A 23299-nucleotide genomic window follows, 5' to 3' on the forward strand; every position below is an offset into this window, starting at 1 on the left:
CTCAGACTGACGGGGGGAAATGTAGCTGTAATAAAAATCAAGCTCGTGTGCTGGCACATTTCAGGTATGGTTATGGGACTCGTGACCTGATTCTATTTTTCCTGGCTGCATGTCCCAAGTCTTACTTTTAGAAAACCATGTGGAGGCTTGGCACATTGAAATAAGCTATTTAGAACAAGTGTTTCCTGCGACAGACACCCTTTCATACATCATGGAACATGGTTTTTCACTCGTAAAGTCTTGTGTCATCCAAAGAATTTATTCACAGCACAAATCAAGTATAAAAGAGCAGCATGTACAGTATATGGTTGATTTTTCAGTCAGATTTAGCACCTCTCAAACACTTTATAGAGATCAGGTAAGTTAGCAATCTGCAGCACGGTGCCGTCCTCACTCAAGTTCTTCGGAGGACTGAAGAGGGATCGGAACGCTTTGAAGATAACGTGCTCAACTTTCCAACGCCACGAGTTCACCTCAGCGTCCTGAAACAGCCATCACGCATCAAACTTGAGTCAGAGTCACACAGTTCAGTTCTTTGACATTCATGTTAATGTAAAGCAAAGGAAGTCTTCTTCTTACCTGCTCCTCTCCCGGCTCGGCCTCCAGAATGTACTGCTTCCTGATGGAGCAGAACACACTGCACTCCTTGCTGAAGTCTCTGAAGCACTCCTTCTCGCTGTCCCAGTTCACCTGCACAACAAGAAAAAGCCTGTAGATACCGTTTGTGTGTCCAGAATCTCGTCATAAATGAGGAGACACCTGCAAGAAGTTCACCTCGGTGGCCAGGCGCAGGATGAACATGGGGAGACCCTCCATGACGGGGGTGTACTTGTCAAGCAGTAATGGCAGCCCTGTTAGATTTCCTTCCTACAATGCACAAAGTTTAACAGCTTGAGTAATAACAGACTGATGTTTTGCTAAAACGACGGAAGAAACTGGCAGCAAAACTAAACTTGGAAACTTCAGAGCTGTTCCAACTGACCTGATCTATCTCCACTGAGAAGTAGTCCTCCAGCATGTCTGCTTTCTTCTTCAGGAAGTCCACTATGTACTGAGCCAGGCCTTCTTTAGGACCGTCCTCTTCTGTCCACCCGCTTTCCTCGGAGTCCAGAGCCAACATGGCCAACTCATAAAGTGGAGCCGGTGTCTGAATTCACACAATCAGCCATAAAGATCACAAGCTGTACAGCATATTCTGATCATTCACAATCTAGACTTTACTTACAGATAGTCTTAGCACACCGAAGTTCCCGAAGTCGTAGATGAGTATTTGGTAGAAGAGCTCCTGGCTGCAACAGAAACAAAGAGTGAGACGAGATATAAGGCAGCAGGCTGAGACATCCGAGTGTGAGGAACAGTGTGTTTCCTGTGGCTCCAACCTGAGTTTGGTGGTGTTGAGCAGGTACAGTTTGGTGTGATGTTGGATCAGAGTCCACTGGGGATTGACGCAGCCCACAAACGAGTGGTTCTGCAGCATTTCTTGAAGACCTGGGAGAAAATATGTACAAACCCAAAAGAGGAAAGTTGTGTTGACAAGGGTGGCCTATGGAGTTGTAGACAACATGAAGTGGTGGTACAGGAAGACAGAGGGTTTGTTGGTGAAGTTACTCATGAAAAGAGACACTGTTAAGATGGTGATGCGTGTTTTGTTTACCAGTGTGTGTGTTCTCAGTGATCTCCGCTCTGAGCTCTTTGATGCTGTTCAGTTTTATGACTCGTCTCTCGGGCGTGGCTCCAGCCCTCAGGTCCTCGTCTTTTTCCTCGTGCTGCAGCTGCTGCTCTTTCCTGGGTCGCTTCCTGGCTCACAATAACCACACACACACACACACACACACACACACAGCTGTCACAACTCCAGCAACTCCAGCATACACTACACTGCATGTTTACAGACACTTGTATTCTTCAGACAATAACTCACAGCAGCTTACAGCGGACACACGATGACTTAACAGGCTGTGAAAATGTTCACACCTTTCATCACACACACACACACACACACACACACTCTCTCTATCTGGGTGGCAGATAGTCTTTGTCTTTCCATAATAAAAGCAACGTGTACTTGCGTACTTCACAAGTTAAGGCTGCAGGAATTACTTTTTCTGCCACATGGGGGCAGAGGAAAGCCACAGTTTGATGACTATGACCTTGCCATACCATCATTTTATAAAGTTGTAGTGATTTCCACATCCAGCAGACACAGAGCAACATTGGCATTCATTTGGAGTTCTGTTTCTTGCCATCTGATGAACGTAACTCCTATATTCACCCTCTCTGTAGCCGTTTTTTGGTTTGTACCAACTACTGAGAGAAATACCTGGGTCTTAAGCTGCTGGATGTTAGACTTTTCTTCACCTGCTGGTCTCTAGCTTTGTCACTGCTGTTTGCAGGTAGTGTTCACTGGATTTATCAAAACCTTTTTCCAGAAAACAACTGGATCAATGAGAGCAGTGAGACTGAGCCGGAGAGTAAATTTGCTCAAGGTAAACAACGACATTTGTTACTGATTGATACACGTTTACTTTTGCATTCTTCTTCCTGCCCTCGTCAATGTTCAGACTGGCTCACGCTACAGGATCAATCATACGTCAAAACCTGTCCTGATCTGACTTGCCAACATTGTGTCCGGATTAATCATGCTGGTTTACTGAGTCCTTAATCCTCTGCTGAAGGCACGTACTGACCCACCCAGTGTAAAACTGGCATGCCTCACCTCTGAACGCCATTAGCATTGTCTTCGTCGCCTTTAGGCACCCCTGCTTCCTGCTCGACCAGCGCCTCCATCATGTCTTCATCGTCCATCTCATCCATCTCTACTATGTCTGGCTGGGCAGTTTTGGTCACAGCCTCCCTGCTGCTGGGACCGGCTGGTTCAGGATCAGCAGACGGCCTCTCTTTCGGCTGGAGGAAGGCGTCCAGCTTCTGTGCGCGGCAGTCGGTCCTCACCATCTGATGTGCGTAGACTCGCTCACTGGGCTCCGCTGCGACGCTGGAGGACTTGACCTCACTGCCACCTGAGCCAGACAGCCCTGGCAGCAACGTCTGCACAAACACACAGCGTATGTGTCGTTATACACCCTCACACAAATGGACACAGTGTGAAACTGACAGGTGATCTCTGGGAGGAGTGGATGTTCAGTAAAAAAGTTACTGTAAGAAAATAAAGCGATCAGATCAATCACTGCTGGGACAATGCCAGCATATTTACAGAGATAGCGATCCAGTCATATCACACCTGAGTGAAATATGTGCGTGACGAGTTGGAGCCCAGAAGTTTGCTCTCAACATGCTTCTGAACGCTCTCGATGACGCTGTCTTCATGCAAGAAATGCACCTCATGTTTTGTGGGATGGACATTCACATCTACATTCTGCGGCGCTATCTCCAAGCTGTGGTGATCAGAACGCACCAGTGAATATCAAATTAATACAAACATTATAGCAGAAAACACACACATGCACGTTAAGTTACCTGAGGTACAGAAAAGGGTGTGTGTTCTTGGGAAGGTATGCGGCATAAACTGTCTCGATTGCTTTCTTCAAAGCGCTCGACTCCACCAGACGATCTGAGACGACACAGATCACAATCTCCATTCAACAAAGAGCTGGCGAGATTAAATCATCCACACCAGCGGGCCACATTTTCTGTCACTTTTCCGCGATACGTACGGTTGATGAAGAGGATCAGGATGCATTTCTTGACGGAGTAATTTGCGTTGGAGATGTAGCCTTTCATCTTGTACGCGAGCTTCTGATCCTCGCAGCCAACTTCGATCAGCTCCCTGGGAACATACCACAGAGCCAGCCATGCAGCCAGCGTTAAGGTGATGAGAGGTCACGCAACTGCAGAGAACATCAAAGCATCATTTTTTTTTTTCTTTCTTGGTTGATTAATACCTGCTGACTGCATTTCCAAAAACTCCTCGAATATTATCCACTACAGTTGCGTTGGGTAGAGTCCTCACATCTGCCACAGTCTCTCCTTGCTGGAAAAACAGAGCCTTATCTGAGTGTTTTTGTCACACACACGCACACACACACACGCACACACACACACACACGGGAAGCATACAAAGACATGTAGTAATGCAGTGATTAATCTTTGTTGACTGGTTTTGTGGAGCCTATCATGGTCAACTTTCTTCCAAAAATATCCTGCAATAGCTTCGTTCTTGAGTCGGGTGTTTGAAAAAGAAAAAAAAAAACACATCTCACCTTTTTGACAGAAAAGCTTTTTCCTGAATTGTGTATGGCGTACCTTCAAAAACAACATGTTAATATGTGAGTTATCCAAACACAATGATGCTCATTAAAAAGAGCAGCGATCACGAGACACAAGCAGTGAAGCCCAGACGACAGACCTGCTGACCACATCTACAATCCTGGAGTACTCATCCCCGGGGCTCTTCAAAGCTTTCCTCCTGGTGGACACGTTATAGAAGAGGTCCTCCACCTGCACACAGGGAGAGCCAGCTAGTGTTGGTTTCTGAGCTTCCGTAAACTTCATTCTGCAATAGTTTATATGCTTCACGAACTCACAAGAATCTGGGTTCCCTGGTTGCCAGCGCATGGTTTGGGAGGGCCTTTTAGTTTGCCATCGCTGTAGCTAGCTCTGCATGATAACAGAACAAGAGAGCTCTGCCATCCTGGTTGCTCTGTGTCTATTATAGTGTACATGTATTCAAGGAAGCAAGAGAGGAGATGATTTAAAAGGATAGCATACCTGTAGGCGCACTTGGCATCAGCTGTCTTAGTCGTTATGGTCACATGGGCAACATGGCTTATACTGGCAAGGGCCTGCAAACAGGGACACAGACAACAAATGTGATGAGCAACAAAACGTATGACAACGCTTAATAAGCTGAAGGCTGACACTACTCCAGAGCTCACCTCTCCTCTGAATCCATAGGTTGCAATACCCGAGAGGTCCTCAAAAGTCTGCAGTTTGCTGGTGGTGAACCTTTCACACACAATCTCCATATCTTCTTTCTGCCTCAGACATGAAACACACAGCTTGGTCAGAGACCTGTTAGACTGGATACTAGGGAGGTCCTTTCTGTGATATCTTAACTTTTAGTTTAGTTAGTTGTCACAAAGGGTATTCATGAGTTTCAATTTGGAAAACACACTTTTACAGGGGCGGGTCTCCCCCCGTGGACCCGCCCTGTCACCTACCCTGATGCCAGTGCCGTTGTCCTGAATCTGAAGGAGCTTCAGTCCGCCGTCTTTCACCGTCACCTGAATGTTGGTGGACTTGGCATCCAAACTGTAATATTTTCAAATACAAATGACAGTTAATACACAGTCCTGTTACATTATCCAGTCAGCTCGCAGTATCACAGAACTGTCAGTATTATACAGGTGTCGATAAGCGGCTTTGAACCACACGTGATGTAAACAATGATGGCTCCTGCCATATATTGTCACCTTTATTGGCCCCACTGCTGATTATTTAAGCCACAAGTCAGATACACAACATGAGCTCACGTTATCAAAATGAACTGTGTCGCGTTGCTAAGCCGTTACCAGTTTTCAATCAGCTCTTTGACGCCGTTGGCAGGACGCTGGATAACTTCTCCTGCAGCTATGCGGTTGACAACAGTCTCGTCGAGCCTCCGGATAACTCCTGCCATGTTTACAGCGCTGCTGACTTGGTTTCAGAGTACTCACACGGCAGGTGATAGCTGTGAATACACACATACATGCATAAATTTGTGTATATTTGGGCTTGAACGTAGCATCAGAACTTCTACAAGAAACAGAGCGTGTATGGGTCCAGAGAGGAGAAAGTAGGAGGAGGTCTCACTCTCGACCAATGTGTCAGAGCGCAGCGAAAATCATCATGCCATTCGCTCTACTTTCCCAATAACCGCTGCATGGGTGTTAGTGAGAAAGTTACTTCACTTCCCCACATAAAAGCTGAAATCCCACAAAGTTTATAACGCCATATATAATGCGTGTGTGCTGATAAAACAATGTTGTTTCACCCTTTTCTCGCAATCAAGTGATTCATCTTCTCAGGGATACACAATCTTTGACGATTCTGCGCGGGGAGAAACGTAGGGGCGGGGCCTGTGTCCTGCAGACGTCATTCGCTGAAAGTCTTCTTCTCTGGTAAATATTGTGGAACATTGTAGCTTCGAAATATACACAGCGCCTCAAAACTATTGATTAACCATGCGTTTTCTCTGAGACACGTTTACATCATCTTTCCACATACCACACCTTTTGCCAAAAAGCAAGAACAAAAGAGCATCAGTATCTTCTATTGATTATATATATATTATAATCATAGCCTTGCAATTTCTGTTGTAATAATAAACAAATGAATTATTTAATAATATGTTTCATCACACACGTTATTTTACCACTGAAGTTTCTTCTTTTTGATCTCTTAGTACTGATAATACTCTGATAAGTGTGTGTCTCTGGCATGTCCAACTCTGGAATGTATCATTTTAAAGTGGCTGTTTTGGCCACAATGCAAAGTAATGAGATAAAGTCAATTGTCCCCCCTGGGGAAGGTATCTTTTGCTTGATCTGCGGAAAGGTCAGAGGTCAGATTCAGTTACACATCAACACTTATCATGACAAAAATGCTTGCCAGTACTTACAAAATTGTTATGTGTGTGTTTATACTGTATTTTTAAGTTCAGGTCTTGAAAAAAATATTAAATGAATCTTTGATAGATAGATACTTTACTAAATTAGCTTGCAGCACAATCACAAGGCATTTCATCACAACATCACATAGGTACCAGTAGACATACCTTGCAATTTGCAACAAACTGTTGCACAGTTGTTTGTTCACGTATTATCAATGTTTTACTGTCTCTTTCAATTGTGAGCTATTGAAGAATTTAGTGTAAAACATTAACACAATGAAAAGTCCAAATTCCAGGTCCATAGATCTATAAGTACGACATTCCAACCAAACCTTTTGTATGTAAAGTGGATTCACTGCCATCAGAAAATGTAATCCATAATGGCTAATCTCCATTGTTTACTATCTTAAGTATGTGCAGGGAAAAAAAGCTGAAAAACTATTTTAAAAATGTGGGAAAAACATGAAAAAGTAGATGTTATTGGTTAAACTGTTACACAGTTTTTCTGCATTGCCTTCCTCAGCACATTCACTTATTATGGATTCACTGTAATCTTCAACCTTGCACATAGCTGGCCAGACCACATATGTGTCTGCATTCCTCACAGAGCCATGTGTCTTTTTGGGGGGATTTTCTGGCAGCAGAACTGTGGTGGTCCAAAATCTGCAAAAATACAAATGTTCTCAGAGATATTTTATGGGGATATTTTTTAAATGAAAATTAATCTATGCTATACTTATCGTCTGTGATTGCTACAGTGGCAATTGCTAAAATAATGTTGCTAGGCGGCTAAACTCTGGCCTCAGGCTGGATGACCTCAACAGAATGAAATGATGTGAGTAGGCTGTCCGGGGAGTGGCGCTGTTTGGATGTCATGACCAGGCTGAGCTTCTCAATGCAGTCCAACCTGAACGTAGTTCTGGCTTAATGAGCGTCATCAGAGGAACACACTATCCTTAAATCACTGTACCTGCATAAAGAAATAAACAAATAACCTGGACAGGTGGTGAAAAATACGTCTGGAGTTTCTTCCAGACTGTATTTAAAACTCAATCCCAAAATTTCAATTCGATATTTGGGTTGGATTTAAGAATGGAACAGAAAAGATAATAGACATTTAATAAGCATATTTGAGAAAACCATGGAGATTAGATTTTTGGGCTCCATATCTGTAGTTAGGGTCCCTGTAGCAGAGAGAAGAAGACTCCACCAGACAATGCAATCTACCACCATATGTGGATTAAATGCAGCCGTCGAACAAAATACAACTTTATTTCAGCCTTATAGAGCCTATTTTGATGTTTGTCTTTGAAACTCAAGGAGAGAAAGCCCACTCTCTCATGCAGTAGCATACTTCTGACCTGGATCTTTTTGGATAAAGTCCGACCACATTTCATGACAGCATATGAACACAGGAAACTCAGCTATAAAACTGGGTGTTTCTGTGCAATCTACACCACATTTTATACAAAGGTATAAGTGTATAGCTGGCAGCCCTGAGAGCAAACTTGGCACGGTTTAGTAGTTCAGCAGCTTGTTGTGCAGCTCTTTGAGCCTTTGCCAACACAACTTCAGTGCCACGCATCAGCTAACCACAGGCAGACAAAAGCAAAAGACAACTTGAAAGGTCACTAGATTTATGAAAGAAAGTCAGCTTGGAACTGACAAACAAGTGGCAGAAATGTGACTCTCTGATAAATCCATGTCCTGCTTTGTACAGTTGTTGCATTCAGTGGTCTCATTCAGCTCTGTGTAGGCTCTTTCTGCAGCAAAATCACATGGTTCACCCACAAAGATAGGAGTGACATCACTATGATGTCAAGCATATTTCCCTATATTAACTATGCTATCATTAAATCCAGATGTGTGCTATATTACTCTGGCATCGATGACGTTCTCCTTTAAGTTTCTCCAACTCTCCCTTTAGGCCAGGGGAAAAAGGCCGGCCATTGTGTTGTCTTTGCATCTAAGATGTATTGGGGAGGATATGATGCCTATTCTGAGACACGTGTCCCTGACTCAGTGCAGGACATTGTGTCACAGGATGCAATACAATAGAACTGGAAAGAAATCAGGCAAATAAAAAAAACGGATGGAAGGAAGACTACATGTACATTGTAAAATGTAAAGCACAGTTGCTGATCCCTGTTCTTCATCTTTTCTGCTGCCAGGCAGCAATTATGACGTCATTGTAGGCAGCTATTCTCCATCTAGTCTGTGTAAATTTACTCTTTGAAAGGATGAAACTGTAAACAATGGAATGCTTCAACCAACACGAGTCTGGGTGGGGTCAGAACTGGTTGTGTCTCTCACAGGTCACTAAAGGCCTCATTTTCCTTTTGCTCCGACTCTTCTCCTTGCATTTTCTGCCTCCTTTTTATTTTTTTTACTTAAACTCAGATTACAACTCGTACAAAGATTAGAAAGATTACAAAGAGCAGCCAGTCCTGTAGCGGCCTGCCACATGCAATGACAGGCACACAGAAGCATGCATGCTAATGTGAGTGCGCACACACTCATGCACACACATTGAACAGGAAAAAAAACCCTAAATGTGTCTGACGAGGATTCTTAAAAAAGAGATTAGAAATCTTGTAATAACCTACAGATACACCGAGCAGAGTGCACTCTTACATGCACAAACGCTGTCAACAAGCAAAACTAGAGACCAGCCACGATGCCTGTCAACATGTTGATGTTCCGACCCATGGGTACTCAATAGCCATTACTACATTATTACACGAGTATTCAGCAGTCATTACTACATTATTACATCAGTACTCAGTTACGGGTGACTGAAAACGAATGTAGGCTAGGGGTGTAAAGTGGGGCCCCTTCCCTATTTCCTACTGATCTCAACTACACACCTGTAAAGTTTCGTGACTGCATGTTGCACAGTTGAGACTCTATCGTGTTGACAAAATCTGTCCACAGAAAGTCATAAAAACACCTGGCAAAGTACTCGAAACCTCCTCTGTGGTAGTTCCCACTGCAGTCGGTCTCTCCTGGACCACATTTTGCCGTGATGACACACACACACAGACTCACGAGGTGAAAACAATACCAGCCACACGCCATCGCGGCTGGTAACTACAGTCAAATCAGACACAAATGCACACCTGCTGCTGCAGCGCTGTTACAGCATTGTGTGCAACAAGGTCAGCACCCAGTCGCCCCAACATGGCCTCCACAGCTTGAAACAGAGGTGCCCATCCAAAGGGACCTTAGTTTAAACACAACCTGAAACCATTCCACACCTCCATGCTGCTGTGTGTCTCTACATTCCACACTGACAAGAGCCTGTTGTTTCTGCTGCTGTGGTTTTGTCTCACCTGTGTGTTTATGTCTGCTCCTTTCTCCACCAGTGAGGTGATGATATCTGATTGGACACCCCCATCCTCCTCTGACAAAAGGCTGCAGAGTGATCACTGCCGTCAAACCCCACGACAGGAGGGCAGAAAGGTGAACAGTATCTCTTAGAGACACAAAATGTTGTGGGAATACAATCATCTGAGGAATGTGCCATGCCCTCTCCAAGTGTCAAATATAGAGGAGCCTGTCTGTCCTCTAATGATAGGGGTGGTCCCTCACACATTCACTACTAATCTAAAATAAAATCATGTCCAAGGACTGGTAGATTCTGTACTTATGGACTATGTATCATCACCACACTACAAGTAGTAGTCCAAGTGTAGTGACCTGCACTCATTTGTAACTGTGCTAATTCATCATCCTCTTAATTCCATCTTCATCATCTCTCTAGATAAGCATGATCTCACCTCCTTGAGAACTGCTAAGACTTCCTGTTTGCTCCATCTAATGATGCATCTACAAATGGATTCTGCAGCTGCCGCTCTTCCTTTTTCCTTTGTTTTTCCATCCTCTTCCTTCTCTTGTGACAATTCTCCTCGTCCTGCTCTCTCCTTATCAGCACGACAAAAGCCTTGAGACATGTTATAAACAAAAGATGAACTCGTACTTTCCTAGGTAAACAAAACAACGGTGGTAGAATACCTAACAGCAGCTGTTCAGTAGTTCTACTGACTCAAGATACAGATTACTATGTTTAAAACTTGCACATGTCTCTGTGCAAGACTAAAATGCTGATGTTTTATACATTTACCATGTTCATCATCTCAGTTTAGAGTGTTAGCATGCTAACATTTGCTAATTAGCACAAAACACAAAGTACAGTTGAAGCTGATGAGAATGTCATTTGTTTTGCAGGTATTTGGTCATAATCCAAGTATTGGATGAATTCAAACTTCGGCCTGATGATGGTGCCAGATGAAAAGTCAGGGGATCAACAAAATTATTACAGTTCAGTTCCCTAGAGGCATGCAGCTAGTGTGGCTAAAAAACATCTTTTTTGCCACCTGTATGGGCATGCGAGCGCCCACATTAAGAAAGACCTGCCGACACCTGTCCAACCACACCCGCCGCACAACATGCTTTTAGGTTCACCTTAAAGTATTTTGTGGTCAACAATGGCTTGGAAGTCATACAGTTGTCCTTGTGTTTCCTCTCCTGCTCTGAATTAAATCACAGCAGCTGTACTATACCAGCTACAAGTATAGTATTTCATATTTCATTTTTGTTGTGTTATCTGCCGACCTCTTTCCAGCAGAACCATGGGAGCTTCATGGTTGTGTTTTGCTTTCATTTCACGGGGACTGACACTTGGCACACTGGATGCTCGTTGAAGCCCAAGCCTGTCGGGTTAGCATCTGTCACATCTGCATTGGTGCGAAAGATGTCGACAGTTATTCGGCAGGATCTTTATGACAGGACATGTGGCATAATGGAAGCACAGCCCTCAGTTTGATAAAATGTACTGTTTACAATATAATATCACAAATCTGACCCCAGGTGTACAAGTCTCCAACAGGCATTATGAACTGTGTCTCTTAATACTTACTGGCCTCCATGTGGATACGGATATCAGTATAATCTAATCTACACTGTTGTCTACTATGTGTTTACCACAAGGGATACTGTGTTTTTGTTCATTGCTAATTTTGAAGGACATTGTGTTATCACGTAAATCATATCAGTTACACTTTGTGTGTTTGATTCATACATTCCTGGAGATGTTTTATGACGGGGGAGGGTTCCAGCTCTGATTCAGTGTTTGGCCAAGTTCATGTTTCGAAATCAAAGCTGTCACTCACGAAACCAAAAGGCAGGACACCAAATGTGTGTTTTTCTGAGAGCTACGGGGGTTAAAACAATGCAGCGGTGAATGCTGCCCTGTGGCATGTAGTGTAGCAACTATCTATGAACTCTGCGAACATTCATTTTGATGTTTCTATTCCAACTGCTCCTCTGTGTGCCTTGGGTGGTGCCTGGAGGGAACAATGAGGGATTGTCCTCTTGTCTTTACTTGAGCAGCTGCGTTGCATCACTTCCTTTACTTCAGTTACATCAGATTTCATCCTGACAAGACTATTTTAGGTCTAAGTGTGGAGCAACCATTAAAGGAAAATCAGTGTACTCAGGCTCGCGCTCCCTCTCTCTCTCTCCTTTCATGGTTTAATAAAATATGTGCTACAAGGTCCTATCTTGGTAATACAGATGGTCTTCTTCCAGGTTTCCACTTAAGTACCCTCACTAAACCACAGAGTAAAAGACACACCACAGCCTGTCTGGTGAGATAATATCATTTCAGTCTGTGAGCATTAGTAATGGTGCAAAAGAGATTGTTAATGAACCGTGAAAAGAAACAAAAGAATGCATGTTGGCACCATGTTGGCAGCAGAAACCTTTCCCGCAGGCTTTTCAGGCTTTCTTCTTATCACCTTCTGCTGCTCCGCTCTTTTGTTTGTGTTATTAGAGTACACCTTCATCAAAGGATGGCAGTGTAGTCTTTATAATAATCATCCAGTACCTCCATTGTTTGTTGATAACCTTGTCACATTAAGAGGTTTGAGGTTAACACATTATCCGTGCAGGCATGTAAGCTTTAATGTCACACAAATGCCACACTACATTCTTTGATTTGTCTGACACAATTCACATTTTAAGTGCCGTCCTGTTACTTGTATAGGTAAATGGGACAGTCTATGCTGTCATCAGTTAATGGCTGTTTAATAAATAAGAAATAAGCAAAAGCAAAACTAAACTCTTTAAGAGGACAATTTAAGAGCTAACATGTAGCCTGTTTTTTACTTTTCCCTGTAACTCCAGTTACAATTTCATCTCTAGTGCTACAACTACTAAGGTAAATCCTATAATAAATTATGAATTACATTTAATTACCTGTTGTTATTCAACTCCCTATGCCAAATGTAATTATGATCAGGTATTGCTTCTTAATGCCTATAATTACACACCACCCTTTTTGAAAATATTGTCCTATTAGTCACAGGACTGGATTCATTTGCTTTGGGGCCCCAAAATTAGCCATGGGCCCCTAATGACTAGCATTTTTTGTTTTTGTATTCGCAAACGTTTGTTATTAGTTTGCAGTAATTTGACTAAGCAAAAATGTATTTAGGCATATGCACCATGTACACAATATATAAACTGAAACTTATAGAGGCCTAAAATAATTATATTTATATTATTCTTTAGTGGTGGATATTACCAAACATTTGTAATTAAACTATGTGGCAATAACTTTGTGGTAGTTTGATTAACTTGAAGCCGTCGGGCCCCATAAGGGTTAGGGGCCCCTGAGCATTAGCCTGCTATAACCTGTTGGCAATCCAGTAGTGGCTTTACTAATGTTTTTTCATAACCTGGCAACCCAAGTTTATTATTAATATTTTAATAATAATGATATTAATATTCTCATTAATAGCTAATAACTGATCTAAAACGTATTTGTAAAGTATGTATTAACCATTAATAAAGCTTAATTAGACACTTTGTATGACAGTAGCTCTCTATTCCTATCTGTCTATACATGAGGTTATACATTTAAAGGAGGGGGGCGAGTGGGAATGGCATTGATGAATATGAGTAGGGGGTCTACGGAGCAGCCAGCGTTACCTGGTGTCACGTTCATCAGCGGTTTCGTCACGGTGATAGCAGCAGCAGCTACTCAGAGCTCAGCTTGCCCAGGACAAGCATGGACACAGAGCTGTCAGGAGCAGAAGTGAGCAGACTGTGCAGCTACAGCCGAGGCGGGGCGAGTTGTCGACGGCACATTTTTCTCTGTGTGCTCTCTGTCTCAAACATTCTCGCCAACATGCCTCAAGCGTGGCAATAAACTGGTTTAGCTGGGTGACGGGGGGAAAAGTAATGTAACAGTAACACTTTCGACGAGTCCCACCTGGACAGGAAGGCGCGACGCAGTTGTGAAGAAAAACATGGTGAAGAAGGCAAGATGACTGGCTTAAAGTTCAACCGACGAAAAGCTTGACGAGCAAATATCATCGGGGGGTAAGTTGACCTAAGTAGACCCGTACGGTTTTCAGAAGGACACGCAGTTCAGGATTGGAAGTTAAACATATGGCTGGCGTGCTTTCGGACATGTCAAACTAAAAGTCTGTAGATCAATTCTGGCCTGGACTTTCAGCACTTAACGGTGACCAACATCCGCTTAATGTGTGAGTTATTCTCTGAAGTTCTGACTTGTCTGTAGAGTTTGTCGGTGTTTTGTTTGGACTGTGTTGTCCCCCGACGGCACTTCTCATATTTGTGGTTTTGACTTACATGAACTTGCAAATGGAGACTTTTTGGCCAGAGGGAGGAGCCACACCCTTAACTCATCTATCCTGTGGTTAGACTCCGTCTTCCCTCATTCATTGTGCTGCTGCTAGTTTAAAACTGAGAGGATCCAGATCTGAGCCGAAGGAGTTGAACCCTCTGATTCAAGACTTTTAGGGTAAAATTAGCTGTAGAGCTGGAATAAATATCATATAAGTAAGAGTTGTTTCTGATATTAATATATATCACAGTATGGCAAATGGATGCAAAATCACATGAAATAGTCCAAATGAGGCTCAATGAACGTTGTACCACTATTGTGCACTACATCTGACAAAACAAAAACTTTTGTATTAGTTTTTAATCACTTATCGCATGTAATCATTCATATGGACAACAAATGTGTGTAAAATGATGACAACAGGATGTGATCATATCACATTATAATTCCATAAACTATGATCATGAATTTATGGCCTGCAACTAATGATTATTTTCTCTACGATATATCATTTGGTCCGTAAGATGTCACAAAATATTGAAAAATCACAAGTTCCCAGAGCCCAAGGTCTGGGAAATGTCTTGGAACTGTCTTGTTTTGTTGGACAAACTATCCAAAACCTAAAGATATTCAATGTACTATCATATAAGAGCTAGGAAAACAGCAAATATTCACATTTGAGAAGCTTGAACCAGCGAATTATTGGCGTTTGTGTTTGAATAATGATTAATCGATTATCAAAATTGCTGCAGCTCTGATTGAATCATTGGGATCAATCAATACAGTAAATTCACCACATGTCTCCTTTTCCCCTCGCCCTCTCTATAGACTACAGTATGGCGCGTCGCTCTCAGTGTTCCTCTGCTGGGGATAACCCCCTGGACCCCAACTACCTCCCTCCTCACTATCGGGAAGAGTATCGCTTGGCGATTGACGCACTGGTTGAGGAGGACTTGGAGGGATACTATCAGTTCCTTCAAAAAGCAGATGTGGTGGACTTCCTGTCGTCACCTGAGATTCAGTATATTCAGAGCTCTGTTCAGGTCCCTCAGCAGAGCAACCACCCTGAACAACATTTTCTGGATACTGGAGAAGATGGCTCCTCAGACACTTACTGGCCGATTCACTCTGACCTGGACGCCCCAGGTTTGGACCTTGGCTGGCCTCAGCAGCATCACTTCATTGGGCCCACAGAGGTCACCACTCTGGTCAACCCCTCTGAGCCTGACATGCCGAGTATCAAGGAGCAGGCCCGACGACTTATTAAGAATGCTCAGCAGGTTGATCTTTCAATTTCTTTACGGATGCCATGCCAAACCTGTCTTTGAAATGTCATTCACCTGACTGTGTTGCTTTCACATTGGCGTTTTACCTCCTCAGGTGGTTGCTATAGTGATGGACATGTTTACTGATGTTGACATGTTTGCGGATATTCTCAATGCTGCCATGAGGAACGTTGCCGTCTACATCCTTCTAGACCAGCAGAACGCACATCACTTCGTCAACATGGTGTCCAACTGCAGAGTCAATCTCCAGAGCATTCAAGTGAGTACATGTTCCTTTAAAAGAATATTACATTTAGGTACAGGCACTGTATTATAATTTTCAGTTCAATAAACAAAACAGAAAAGGCCACTTACACATTTAAATGATCTTACTTTCCTTTTTCTTCACATACTCCCAATCAGCACAGCCCACCCACCATAGCAGGAATGCTTAATGATCTCTGTCTTTTAAAAAAAACAAATAAAGGAAGTTATGAAAGCAGTAGCATTTAACTACTTCAATATAATATTTATTCACTTTGAAAACAGTTCGACTACAGAAGCTGAAAAACACGAAATATACTACAGTAGGTTTGCAGTGTTACTGTAGGTTTTAAAATATTTAAAGGATAAATCTGCTGATATTCTGCAAAATCTTATTGGCAACAAAAAGATCAAAAGCAACAATGAATTGATCCGACTAACAGACAGTGTTGGTATATCTAAAGTTTGATATAGCTTTTTCCTCTGTGCCATGGAGCTCGAAAAACTATTGAAAACATATTATTGAGCCACAGTGTTGCACTGGGTGTCATGCTCTCCTTTATTACTAAGAACATGGGCACTGTAGTTTATTTTGAGTCACAGAAGCCAACAAATGCATTATTTACTCCTGATTGAGACACATTTGATAAAAACGTCAGCGGCCAGCTATATACTGTATTTGTGACCCATTTTTAAAGATTTACATCTTCAGTAGGAACAAATGGGGTTGGGGCTGAGAACCACAGACTGGATTTGGTCTTTTTCATTGGAGTAGTTGACATTTACAAAAATATAGAGTATCGGCAGACTTATCGCCTTGCTCCATCCATATTAACGGAACTTGTGAAGAAAAGCACAAGCACAATGGGCACACTACAGCTGTTGCTAGAGGTGACTCCATAATACAAATAAAGACGATTTTTTTAGCTGCCTTTTCTTTCCGAACATCACGTGGCTGGCATGCACTTCCAACTGACTTGAGACAACTATTATTAGAAATGTATTATATACTATTATTAGAAGGTTATTGAGCAAACAAGACATTTAATAACATATTCATCTGGCTTTGTCCAGCAATGTGAATCTTACATGCTATATGAGTATCATGAGTAATATTGTCAAGCCTCTAGGCTGCCTATGATGTTTTTTTCTTGTGTATTGCATTATCTTGTTTGTCATTTACTTTATATGCTGTATTTTACATGTTTGCTTTTACTGTATGTGTGCTTGTGCCTCTCGTATGCCTGTAAAACTATGCTATGTTGTCCTTTGTAATGTAAATCTTTTTCTGTCATGGTTTTTTACGTGCTTGCTGAGATGAAATTTAGCCATTTGAACTAATCTGGCACGTTTACATCACATTGATGTTAATTCATATGTAGTGTCCCTAATATGCACGGTAAGTATAGATAGTATTTTTCCATTGGTAGAAAATGCAGTAACTGCATATTACAGTAAAAGGGAACTTGAAATGCAGCCATTTTCTGTCTCCCTATTTTGGAAGTGGTAGTGCTAATGCAATGCTGCCACCTAGCTTGGGTTGAAATTAAAACACCACTATATGTACTGCTTCAGCTTAATATTCATTTTGGGTGACTTGATGCGTGTCTTGCAGTTTCTACGTGTGAGAACAGTGTCTGGCATCACGTATCACTGCCGCTCAGGGAAGTCCTTCCAAGGTCAGATGATGGATCGCTTCTTGTTGACAGACTGCAGGGCTGTGCTGAGTGGAAACTACAGGTGAGCCCGTTCAAAACTGCCACAGAAAGTCACAGCTCATACCACTCAAAGATTTGAGTGAATAATTTATTTTTTCCTTGATGTTTTCCGTTAGCATCTGAATAAAAAACTGACACGCAATTTATTAATTCCTACCTATTGTCATGTCTTTTGTGCAGCTTCATGTGGTCTTTTGAGAAGCTCAACCGCTGTATGGCACACCTTTTTCTTGGACAGCTTGTATCGACCTTTGATGAAGAGTTTCGCATTCTGTTTGCTCAGTCCCAACCGCTGATGATTGAAAATATGCTCGCTCCAATGGAAGATGTTAGCCTTTTACAAAAGAGGCACTACCCAAGTGAAATAACTTCACTGTACAGAGAGCCAAGAAAGTTTCTATCAGTGGACACCACTCATCCAGAGGAATGGGCAAGACATTCCTATGATGAACATATGGATATGGATAGGAGAATGATGCCCCTTAATAGGCAGGAATCCATGCACGGCCCTGCAGATGTGTACAGCAGGTTCCCATCCCGGCAATCACGCATGGATCCGTCTTTGGATCAGGGCCCCTCCAGGATGCTCATGATGGAAAATCCTGCCTCCAAACGTCACAGTTATGCTGAAGGCGTTCATGGTAGATACTCTTACCCATTCCTGCAGCAACAGGGAATGCCAGAGCGTGAGAACCAGGGATGGCCGTTTCATAAGGGGCAGCAGCCTTATCCAGGACCAGGAAAAGAAGCAGATTTCAGTGGATATGACAAGTTCTGGAACCAAGACTATCTTTCAACAGATCAGTATTCTGAACATGGTTTACTACAAGAGATGGAACCACCTGATAACTTTGACCCCGTGCTTAACTATTTATCATCTACCAGAAATGTAGACTTTGACCAGGGCTCAGAGAAATTACCACCTACTGCAGATGTACCGTTTAGTTCATCTCACCCTAGAAGATTAAGTTTAGGCCAGTCATATGCCTGTCAAACGTCTCCCACCCCCTCAAATCCAACTGATCAGAAGCAGTTTTTCCAGGAGCCTAAAACTGACCGCAAGGATCCTATGGTGAAACAGGGCCTAAGAAACTGGAGGATTAGCTCATACCTCAGTGCATATGATAATCCAGGAGATGAAGGCCTGCAATCGGCACCACCTAATGCACCAGATCCTTTTGAAGAGCCCTCTAACCTCATGCAGCAAACAGCATCGGGCATAGATTTATCATTCCCTAAAATCCCTAATGTCAGAGAGTTTAAGGTTCCTGCAATACCCAGGGCAAGTCAGATGCCAAGTTATGTCAAAACCACTGCACGAGAGCAGACAAAGAAATTGCCTGATGAACCTATTGCAGTGGCAGCAGAAACCAAAACTACACGATCGCCTTCAGAATCATCATCCACAACTGAAGGAGAAAAGACAGAGGAGGCAGAGCAGAAGGAACCAAAACCTGCTGTTCTTCAAAGGGAGGAGTCGTTCCGTAGGAAATACAATGCAGCAGTACAGAGGAGCTCAAGGTTAAGGTCCTCTCTGATATTCAGCTCTCTGGAGCAGCAGCATACTTCTCAAGATACCAAAACTGCTCCAGGCCAACAGGATGAGGAAAATGACAAAAATGAGGCCGAACAGACAAAACTACCTTTTGTTTCTCAAGTTTTGGGACAAAGGAGATCTATGGCAAGAGAACCTTTTGAATGGAGCCGTTACATAAAGTCAGCCACTTTTGATAACTCTGCCACTGACTCATCCAAACCAGATGAAGGAAACAGTAAAGCAGATGATAAAGATTCTTCAAAGGACGAAAATTCAAAGGATCTTTCAGAGGTACAAGACTCATTAAAACAACCAGATGTAGAGCAAGCAAATTCTTCACCATCAATGCCTCGATCCAAGCCTTCTGAAGCTGAGCTGCCCAAAACTGATCAAGCAGCACAACCACCCAAAGCTTTGTTCACCAGTCCATTGTATGTAGATATGAGTGATCCTGATATGAGGCTCATGTTTTTCAAAGAGTTAGCAGCAAAACGCAAATCCGCTAAGGCTGCAGAAGCTGAAAAGAGCAAAGAGAAGGCCCCAATGAAAAAAACAACTGAACTAAAAAACAATACTACGGTTAAAAAGGAGGAAGATGTACCAAAAGAAACCTCAGAAAAGATGGCTGGTACTTCAACATCTGAGGGTTTATCAGAAAAAAATGCTAATGCAGAGGATGCAGGGAAAACAGTATCTACAGAAGCATGCAAATCAGTCAATCTATCAGTAGATGGCAGTGATAAGACTAACAAGGAGGACAGTCAGGTCAAGAATGATCCCAATATCTCCCAAAGCTGTAAGGAAGAAGAAACCAGAGTTTCAACTGATTCAGAGAAGATACAGCTGAAGGACAGCCAATCAGCAGCAACTCTGCCTGTTCCTGCAGAAACAGAAGCACCTCAGAGCGAACCCCCAGAAGAACCACAGCTGTCAAATCCTACTGTAGAAAATAGTAGCCCCAGTCATCCACCTACACCAACAAATGCTACTCCTGCTAATGTTCCTTCTCTTGCACAAGGTACTGATGAACGTGAAAGCCCATGCCTTGATTCTACCTCAAAGCACTCTAGCTCACTCACTCCCAGTTCAGTGGAGGTAGCACCATCTTCTGTATTTGCTACATTGGATTCTAACACCCAAAATCCTGAATCAGTTCAGTTGGAAACCAGCATTTCCTCTTCTCCACAGATATCTGAAGAACACACTGGATCATATTTCAGTTCTTCTAACCCATCAGTACAAAGCTCTTCCTCTGATCACATTCTGCCAGATTCTGGTTCGCAGATCAGTCCAAGTCCTTCCCCCTCTAGCTCTGCTCCTCTTTCCACTCCAGCAGAGACCATATCTTCTATTGTTACCCCAAAAGACTTGAGCCCAACCTCAACTTCCAGCATATTGTCCCCAAATGCACAGGAATCTGTCAGCCCCCCACCACCAGAACAGTCCCAATCAGTTGAGGAAATTTCTACAGCTTCTTCTATCAGTCAGACAGAATCTACCCAAGCTCATCTAGATTCTGTTTCCCAATTGACCGCACATGTGGAAACTGATATTTCTCCTAAGACATATGCTGCTGGTTTAGAGCCAAACACATCCTCATTACAGTCCACTACAAAGACAGATTCTGAAGAATCTTGTGCTCCAACTCCCACAGAAAAATATGTTCCTGAATCAGAAAACAACACTGTTCCAAAGGGTGTGGGAGAGGAATCTGGGTTTTTTGGATCATCAAGGGATGTCAAAGCTGATATCACACCTCCTACCCTTAGTCCTTCATCACCAGAGTCATGTTTACCTAATGTATCCGATCTGGAAAAGAAATCCAGATCTGATCAAAATGAGACTATTACTCCTAGCCCCTCCCCAGCAGACCCTCCACCTGAGCATTCTCCAGCTGAAACAAGTTCTCCTGTCAATCCGGACTTTACTCCTAATGCCCAATCAGAAACAACTGCATCTACTCAAAATGAACCAATACAAGCGACCCCTCCTTCCAAACTCAACCTGACAGGATCTGTCACTCCCAGTCCTGCTCAAACAGTATCATGTTTCTCTCCTCTAACTGAGTCAGTTGGATCAGTTTTGTCCCCTGAGGCTGAAAAAACATTGTCTGCATTGCACAGCCCCTCAGATACTAACTCTCTTCTCAAGCAGGTTACAACAGACTCAAACGAAACTCCAATGCTTCCATCAACAGAAACTTCCAGCCCAACTGAGTCTACCTCAAAAGTCCCAACAGAACCTGATCTGCCATGCAAAACACCTGAATCTGTGACTTCTGAACCCCACCCTTCAGAGCCAAATGTACCTGCTGAAAAAAGTAAGATGGACAGTCAGAATGAAGGAAGCAAAGAGCCTGAAATGCCTGACCATGGTGAGAAAAAAACAGATGATACAGAGGCCACAAATAAGGCTAATAAAACTACTACACAGGAATCGATCAGTGAGAATACAAATGACCAAGTAAGGCAAAATAACTGCTCCAAGCTGTCAGAGATCACATCAGATGAAGTCATTGCAGAGATCACATCAGATGAAGTTGTTGCTCCATCACCACAGTCCAAGCAGCCAAAATCAAGCCAGTCTCGCTACCATTCATCAACAGCCAATGTGCTCTCAAGCAGCAACCTCAGAGACGATACAAAGCTGCTTCTAGAGCAAATTTCTGCTAATTGCCAAAGCAGAAACGAGGCTACCAAAGAGTCTCCCGTCACTGATGACGAGAAAGAAGACGAAGCCGACAAAAATGCCAAAAGTGAGAAAGACAGAGGGATCAGGGCGCTCAGCAGAGGGCAGCCTAAATCAGATCAGGAGCGTGAGAAGCTGCTGGAGAAGATTCAGAGCATGAGGAAGGAGAGGAAAGTTTACAGTCGATTTGAGGTATGTACATTAACACCATTGCCACTATTGCCTATTTAACTGCACGCTTGGTTGCCCCTGTAGTAAATAATTTAATGTCTCTGTTACTTTCACAGATGGCACCTTAAATGGGATCCAAAGAAAGTTGAGAGGATAAACAGTGCATACATTATGTGTAGATAGAAGCGAAATCAAATAAAAAGCTAAAATGATGATGAAGACATTTACTAGAAATGTGATTTGACTGTGGGTTCTCTGCAAACAAGGCGTATAATTCGAAGCAGAGGCAGGGGACCTGTGTCAGTGGCACTGAATTTTAAAGGGTAAAAGTAGCAGTAATACAAATCTGATGTCCGTATTACATGTGCCACGACCAACAAAGGACTTACTTACAAAGTTGCTACAAGTGTGAAAAGTACACGGACTGAGACTACGTGTGTGATCAAATATGTTTTTACTGACTGCGTGGGTTAAGTGCAATGTTTGCAACAGGTTGTTTCTGTGATGAGGCATGTCCCCGTCTTTTTTACAGCACTGACAGCCATTACATTAATGTTAGCTGGTTTTAAGACAAAATGTGATGTTACAGTAGTCTGTAAAAGTAGTCATGTTAAACAAAGGTGTTTATAATGACATGTTTGTGAAACAAGTGGATATATAAATTCATATCCAGGCAGGACTGTTATTGTTCTGGTGTAAATCAATTGTAACTTTAATTCTTTGTAATATGGATCAAATATGGAATTGAAAAATGTTTGAGTTTGAAACAGAATTGCAGCTCAGACATGATGTACCTACAATATTAATGCGTGACTCATTGCGCACCATACAGTATGTACGTTTTTTTGTTTGTTTATTTCTATTGAACGTGATCCAGTAGGAGTCATTGAGGTTAAATGTCAATTTTCCAAGCTGTACCTGGTTGCTTTAAAGGGTCAGTTCACCGTAATTACCCAAATCACCCAAATTATTTTAATTTAAATGATTTGTGAAACAAACAAACATAAGGAAAGATACGTTGCTTGTTTACTACAATTTTGGCCATGTAAAGCCAAACCTACCTACATGGTGACAAAATATGGGGTTATTTTTTGTAATTTGCTGGAACCAGCCCTTTAATTGTTTCTGAAAATTTTCCTGACCCTGTAATTCTCTCTGAAAATGTGCCTTTTTAAATGAAAATTTGTCATACCTGTATATTGAAACAAAAAATTCTGAAACTGCAAAGAATTGACTTAACAGTATGTAGAATTGTGCTCTGAAAGTTATACTTTTTATAATGGATGTATGATACCTGTCTTCAGCGACACCTTGTAAATAAAATGTTGTGTGTTTCTGACTTCTGTGTGCGTGGCCTTATTACTTAGACCGTGCTTTTCCTACCGTGACTTGTTA

At 42.5% G+C, this 23299-nt stretch overlaps 2 protein-coding genes across 3 annotated transcripts; one reads left to right on the plus strand and one right to left on the minus strand.

Annotated features, from left to right (window-relative positions):
- Positions 1 to 253: 253 nt before the first annotated feature.
- Positions 254 to 5713, minus strand: mlh1 (mutL homolog 1, colon cancer, nonpolyposis type 2 (E. coli)). 2 transcript variants are annotated; one of them, XM_070915565.1, is made up of 19 exons: positions 5529 to 5713; positions 5178 to 5268; positions 4893 to 4991; positions 4726 to 4799; positions 4542 to 4614; positions 4364 to 4455; positions 4218 to 4260; positions 3900 to 3988; positions 3672 to 3784; positions 3475 to 3568; positions 3239 to 3392; positions 2725 to 3045; positions 1655 to 1793; positions 1380 to 1488; positions 1226 to 1289; positions 983 to 1147; positions 775 to 867; positions 580 to 690; positions 254 to 482 (listed from the first exon to the last, which is right to left on the minus strand). In XM_070915565.1, the coding sequence occupies exons 1-19, from the start codon at positions 5633 to 5635 to the stop codon at positions 327 to 329; spliced, it is 2187 nt and encodes a 728-aa protein (XP_070771666.1). In that variant the 5' UTR covers positions 5636 to 5713; the 3' UTR covers positions 254 to 326. The 2 variants fall into 2 exon arrangements, with proteins under 2 accessions (XP_070771666.1, XP_070771665.1); XM_070915564.1 differs by having other exon boundaries at positions 1655 to 1797; positions 2717 to 3045.
- Positions 5714 to 13973: 8260 nt separating this feature from the next.
- Positions 13974 to 23208, plus strand: fam83ha (family with sequence similarity 83 member Ha). Its single transcript, XM_070916418.1, has 6 exons — positions 13974 to 13993; positions 15090 to 15541; positions 15642 to 15806; positions 17406 to 17530; positions 17689 to 21925; positions 22021 to 23208. The coding sequence occupies exons 2-6, from the start codon at positions 15098 to 15100 to the stop codon at positions 22030 to 22032; spliced, it is 4983 nt and encodes a 1660-aa protein (XP_070772519.1). The 5' UTR covers positions 13974 to 13993; positions 15090 to 15097; the 3' UTR covers positions 22033 to 23208.
- Positions 23209 to 23299: the final 91 nt, after the last annotated feature.

Source organism: Enoplosus armatus, chromosome 12 (assembly GCF_043641665.1).
Source record: "Enoplosus armatus isolate fEnoArm2 chromosome 12, fEnoArm2.hap1, whole genome shotgun sequence".
NCBI classification, from domain to species: Eukaryota; Metazoa; Chordata; class Actinopteri; order Centrarchiformes; family Enoplosidae; genus Enoplosus; species Enoplosus armatus.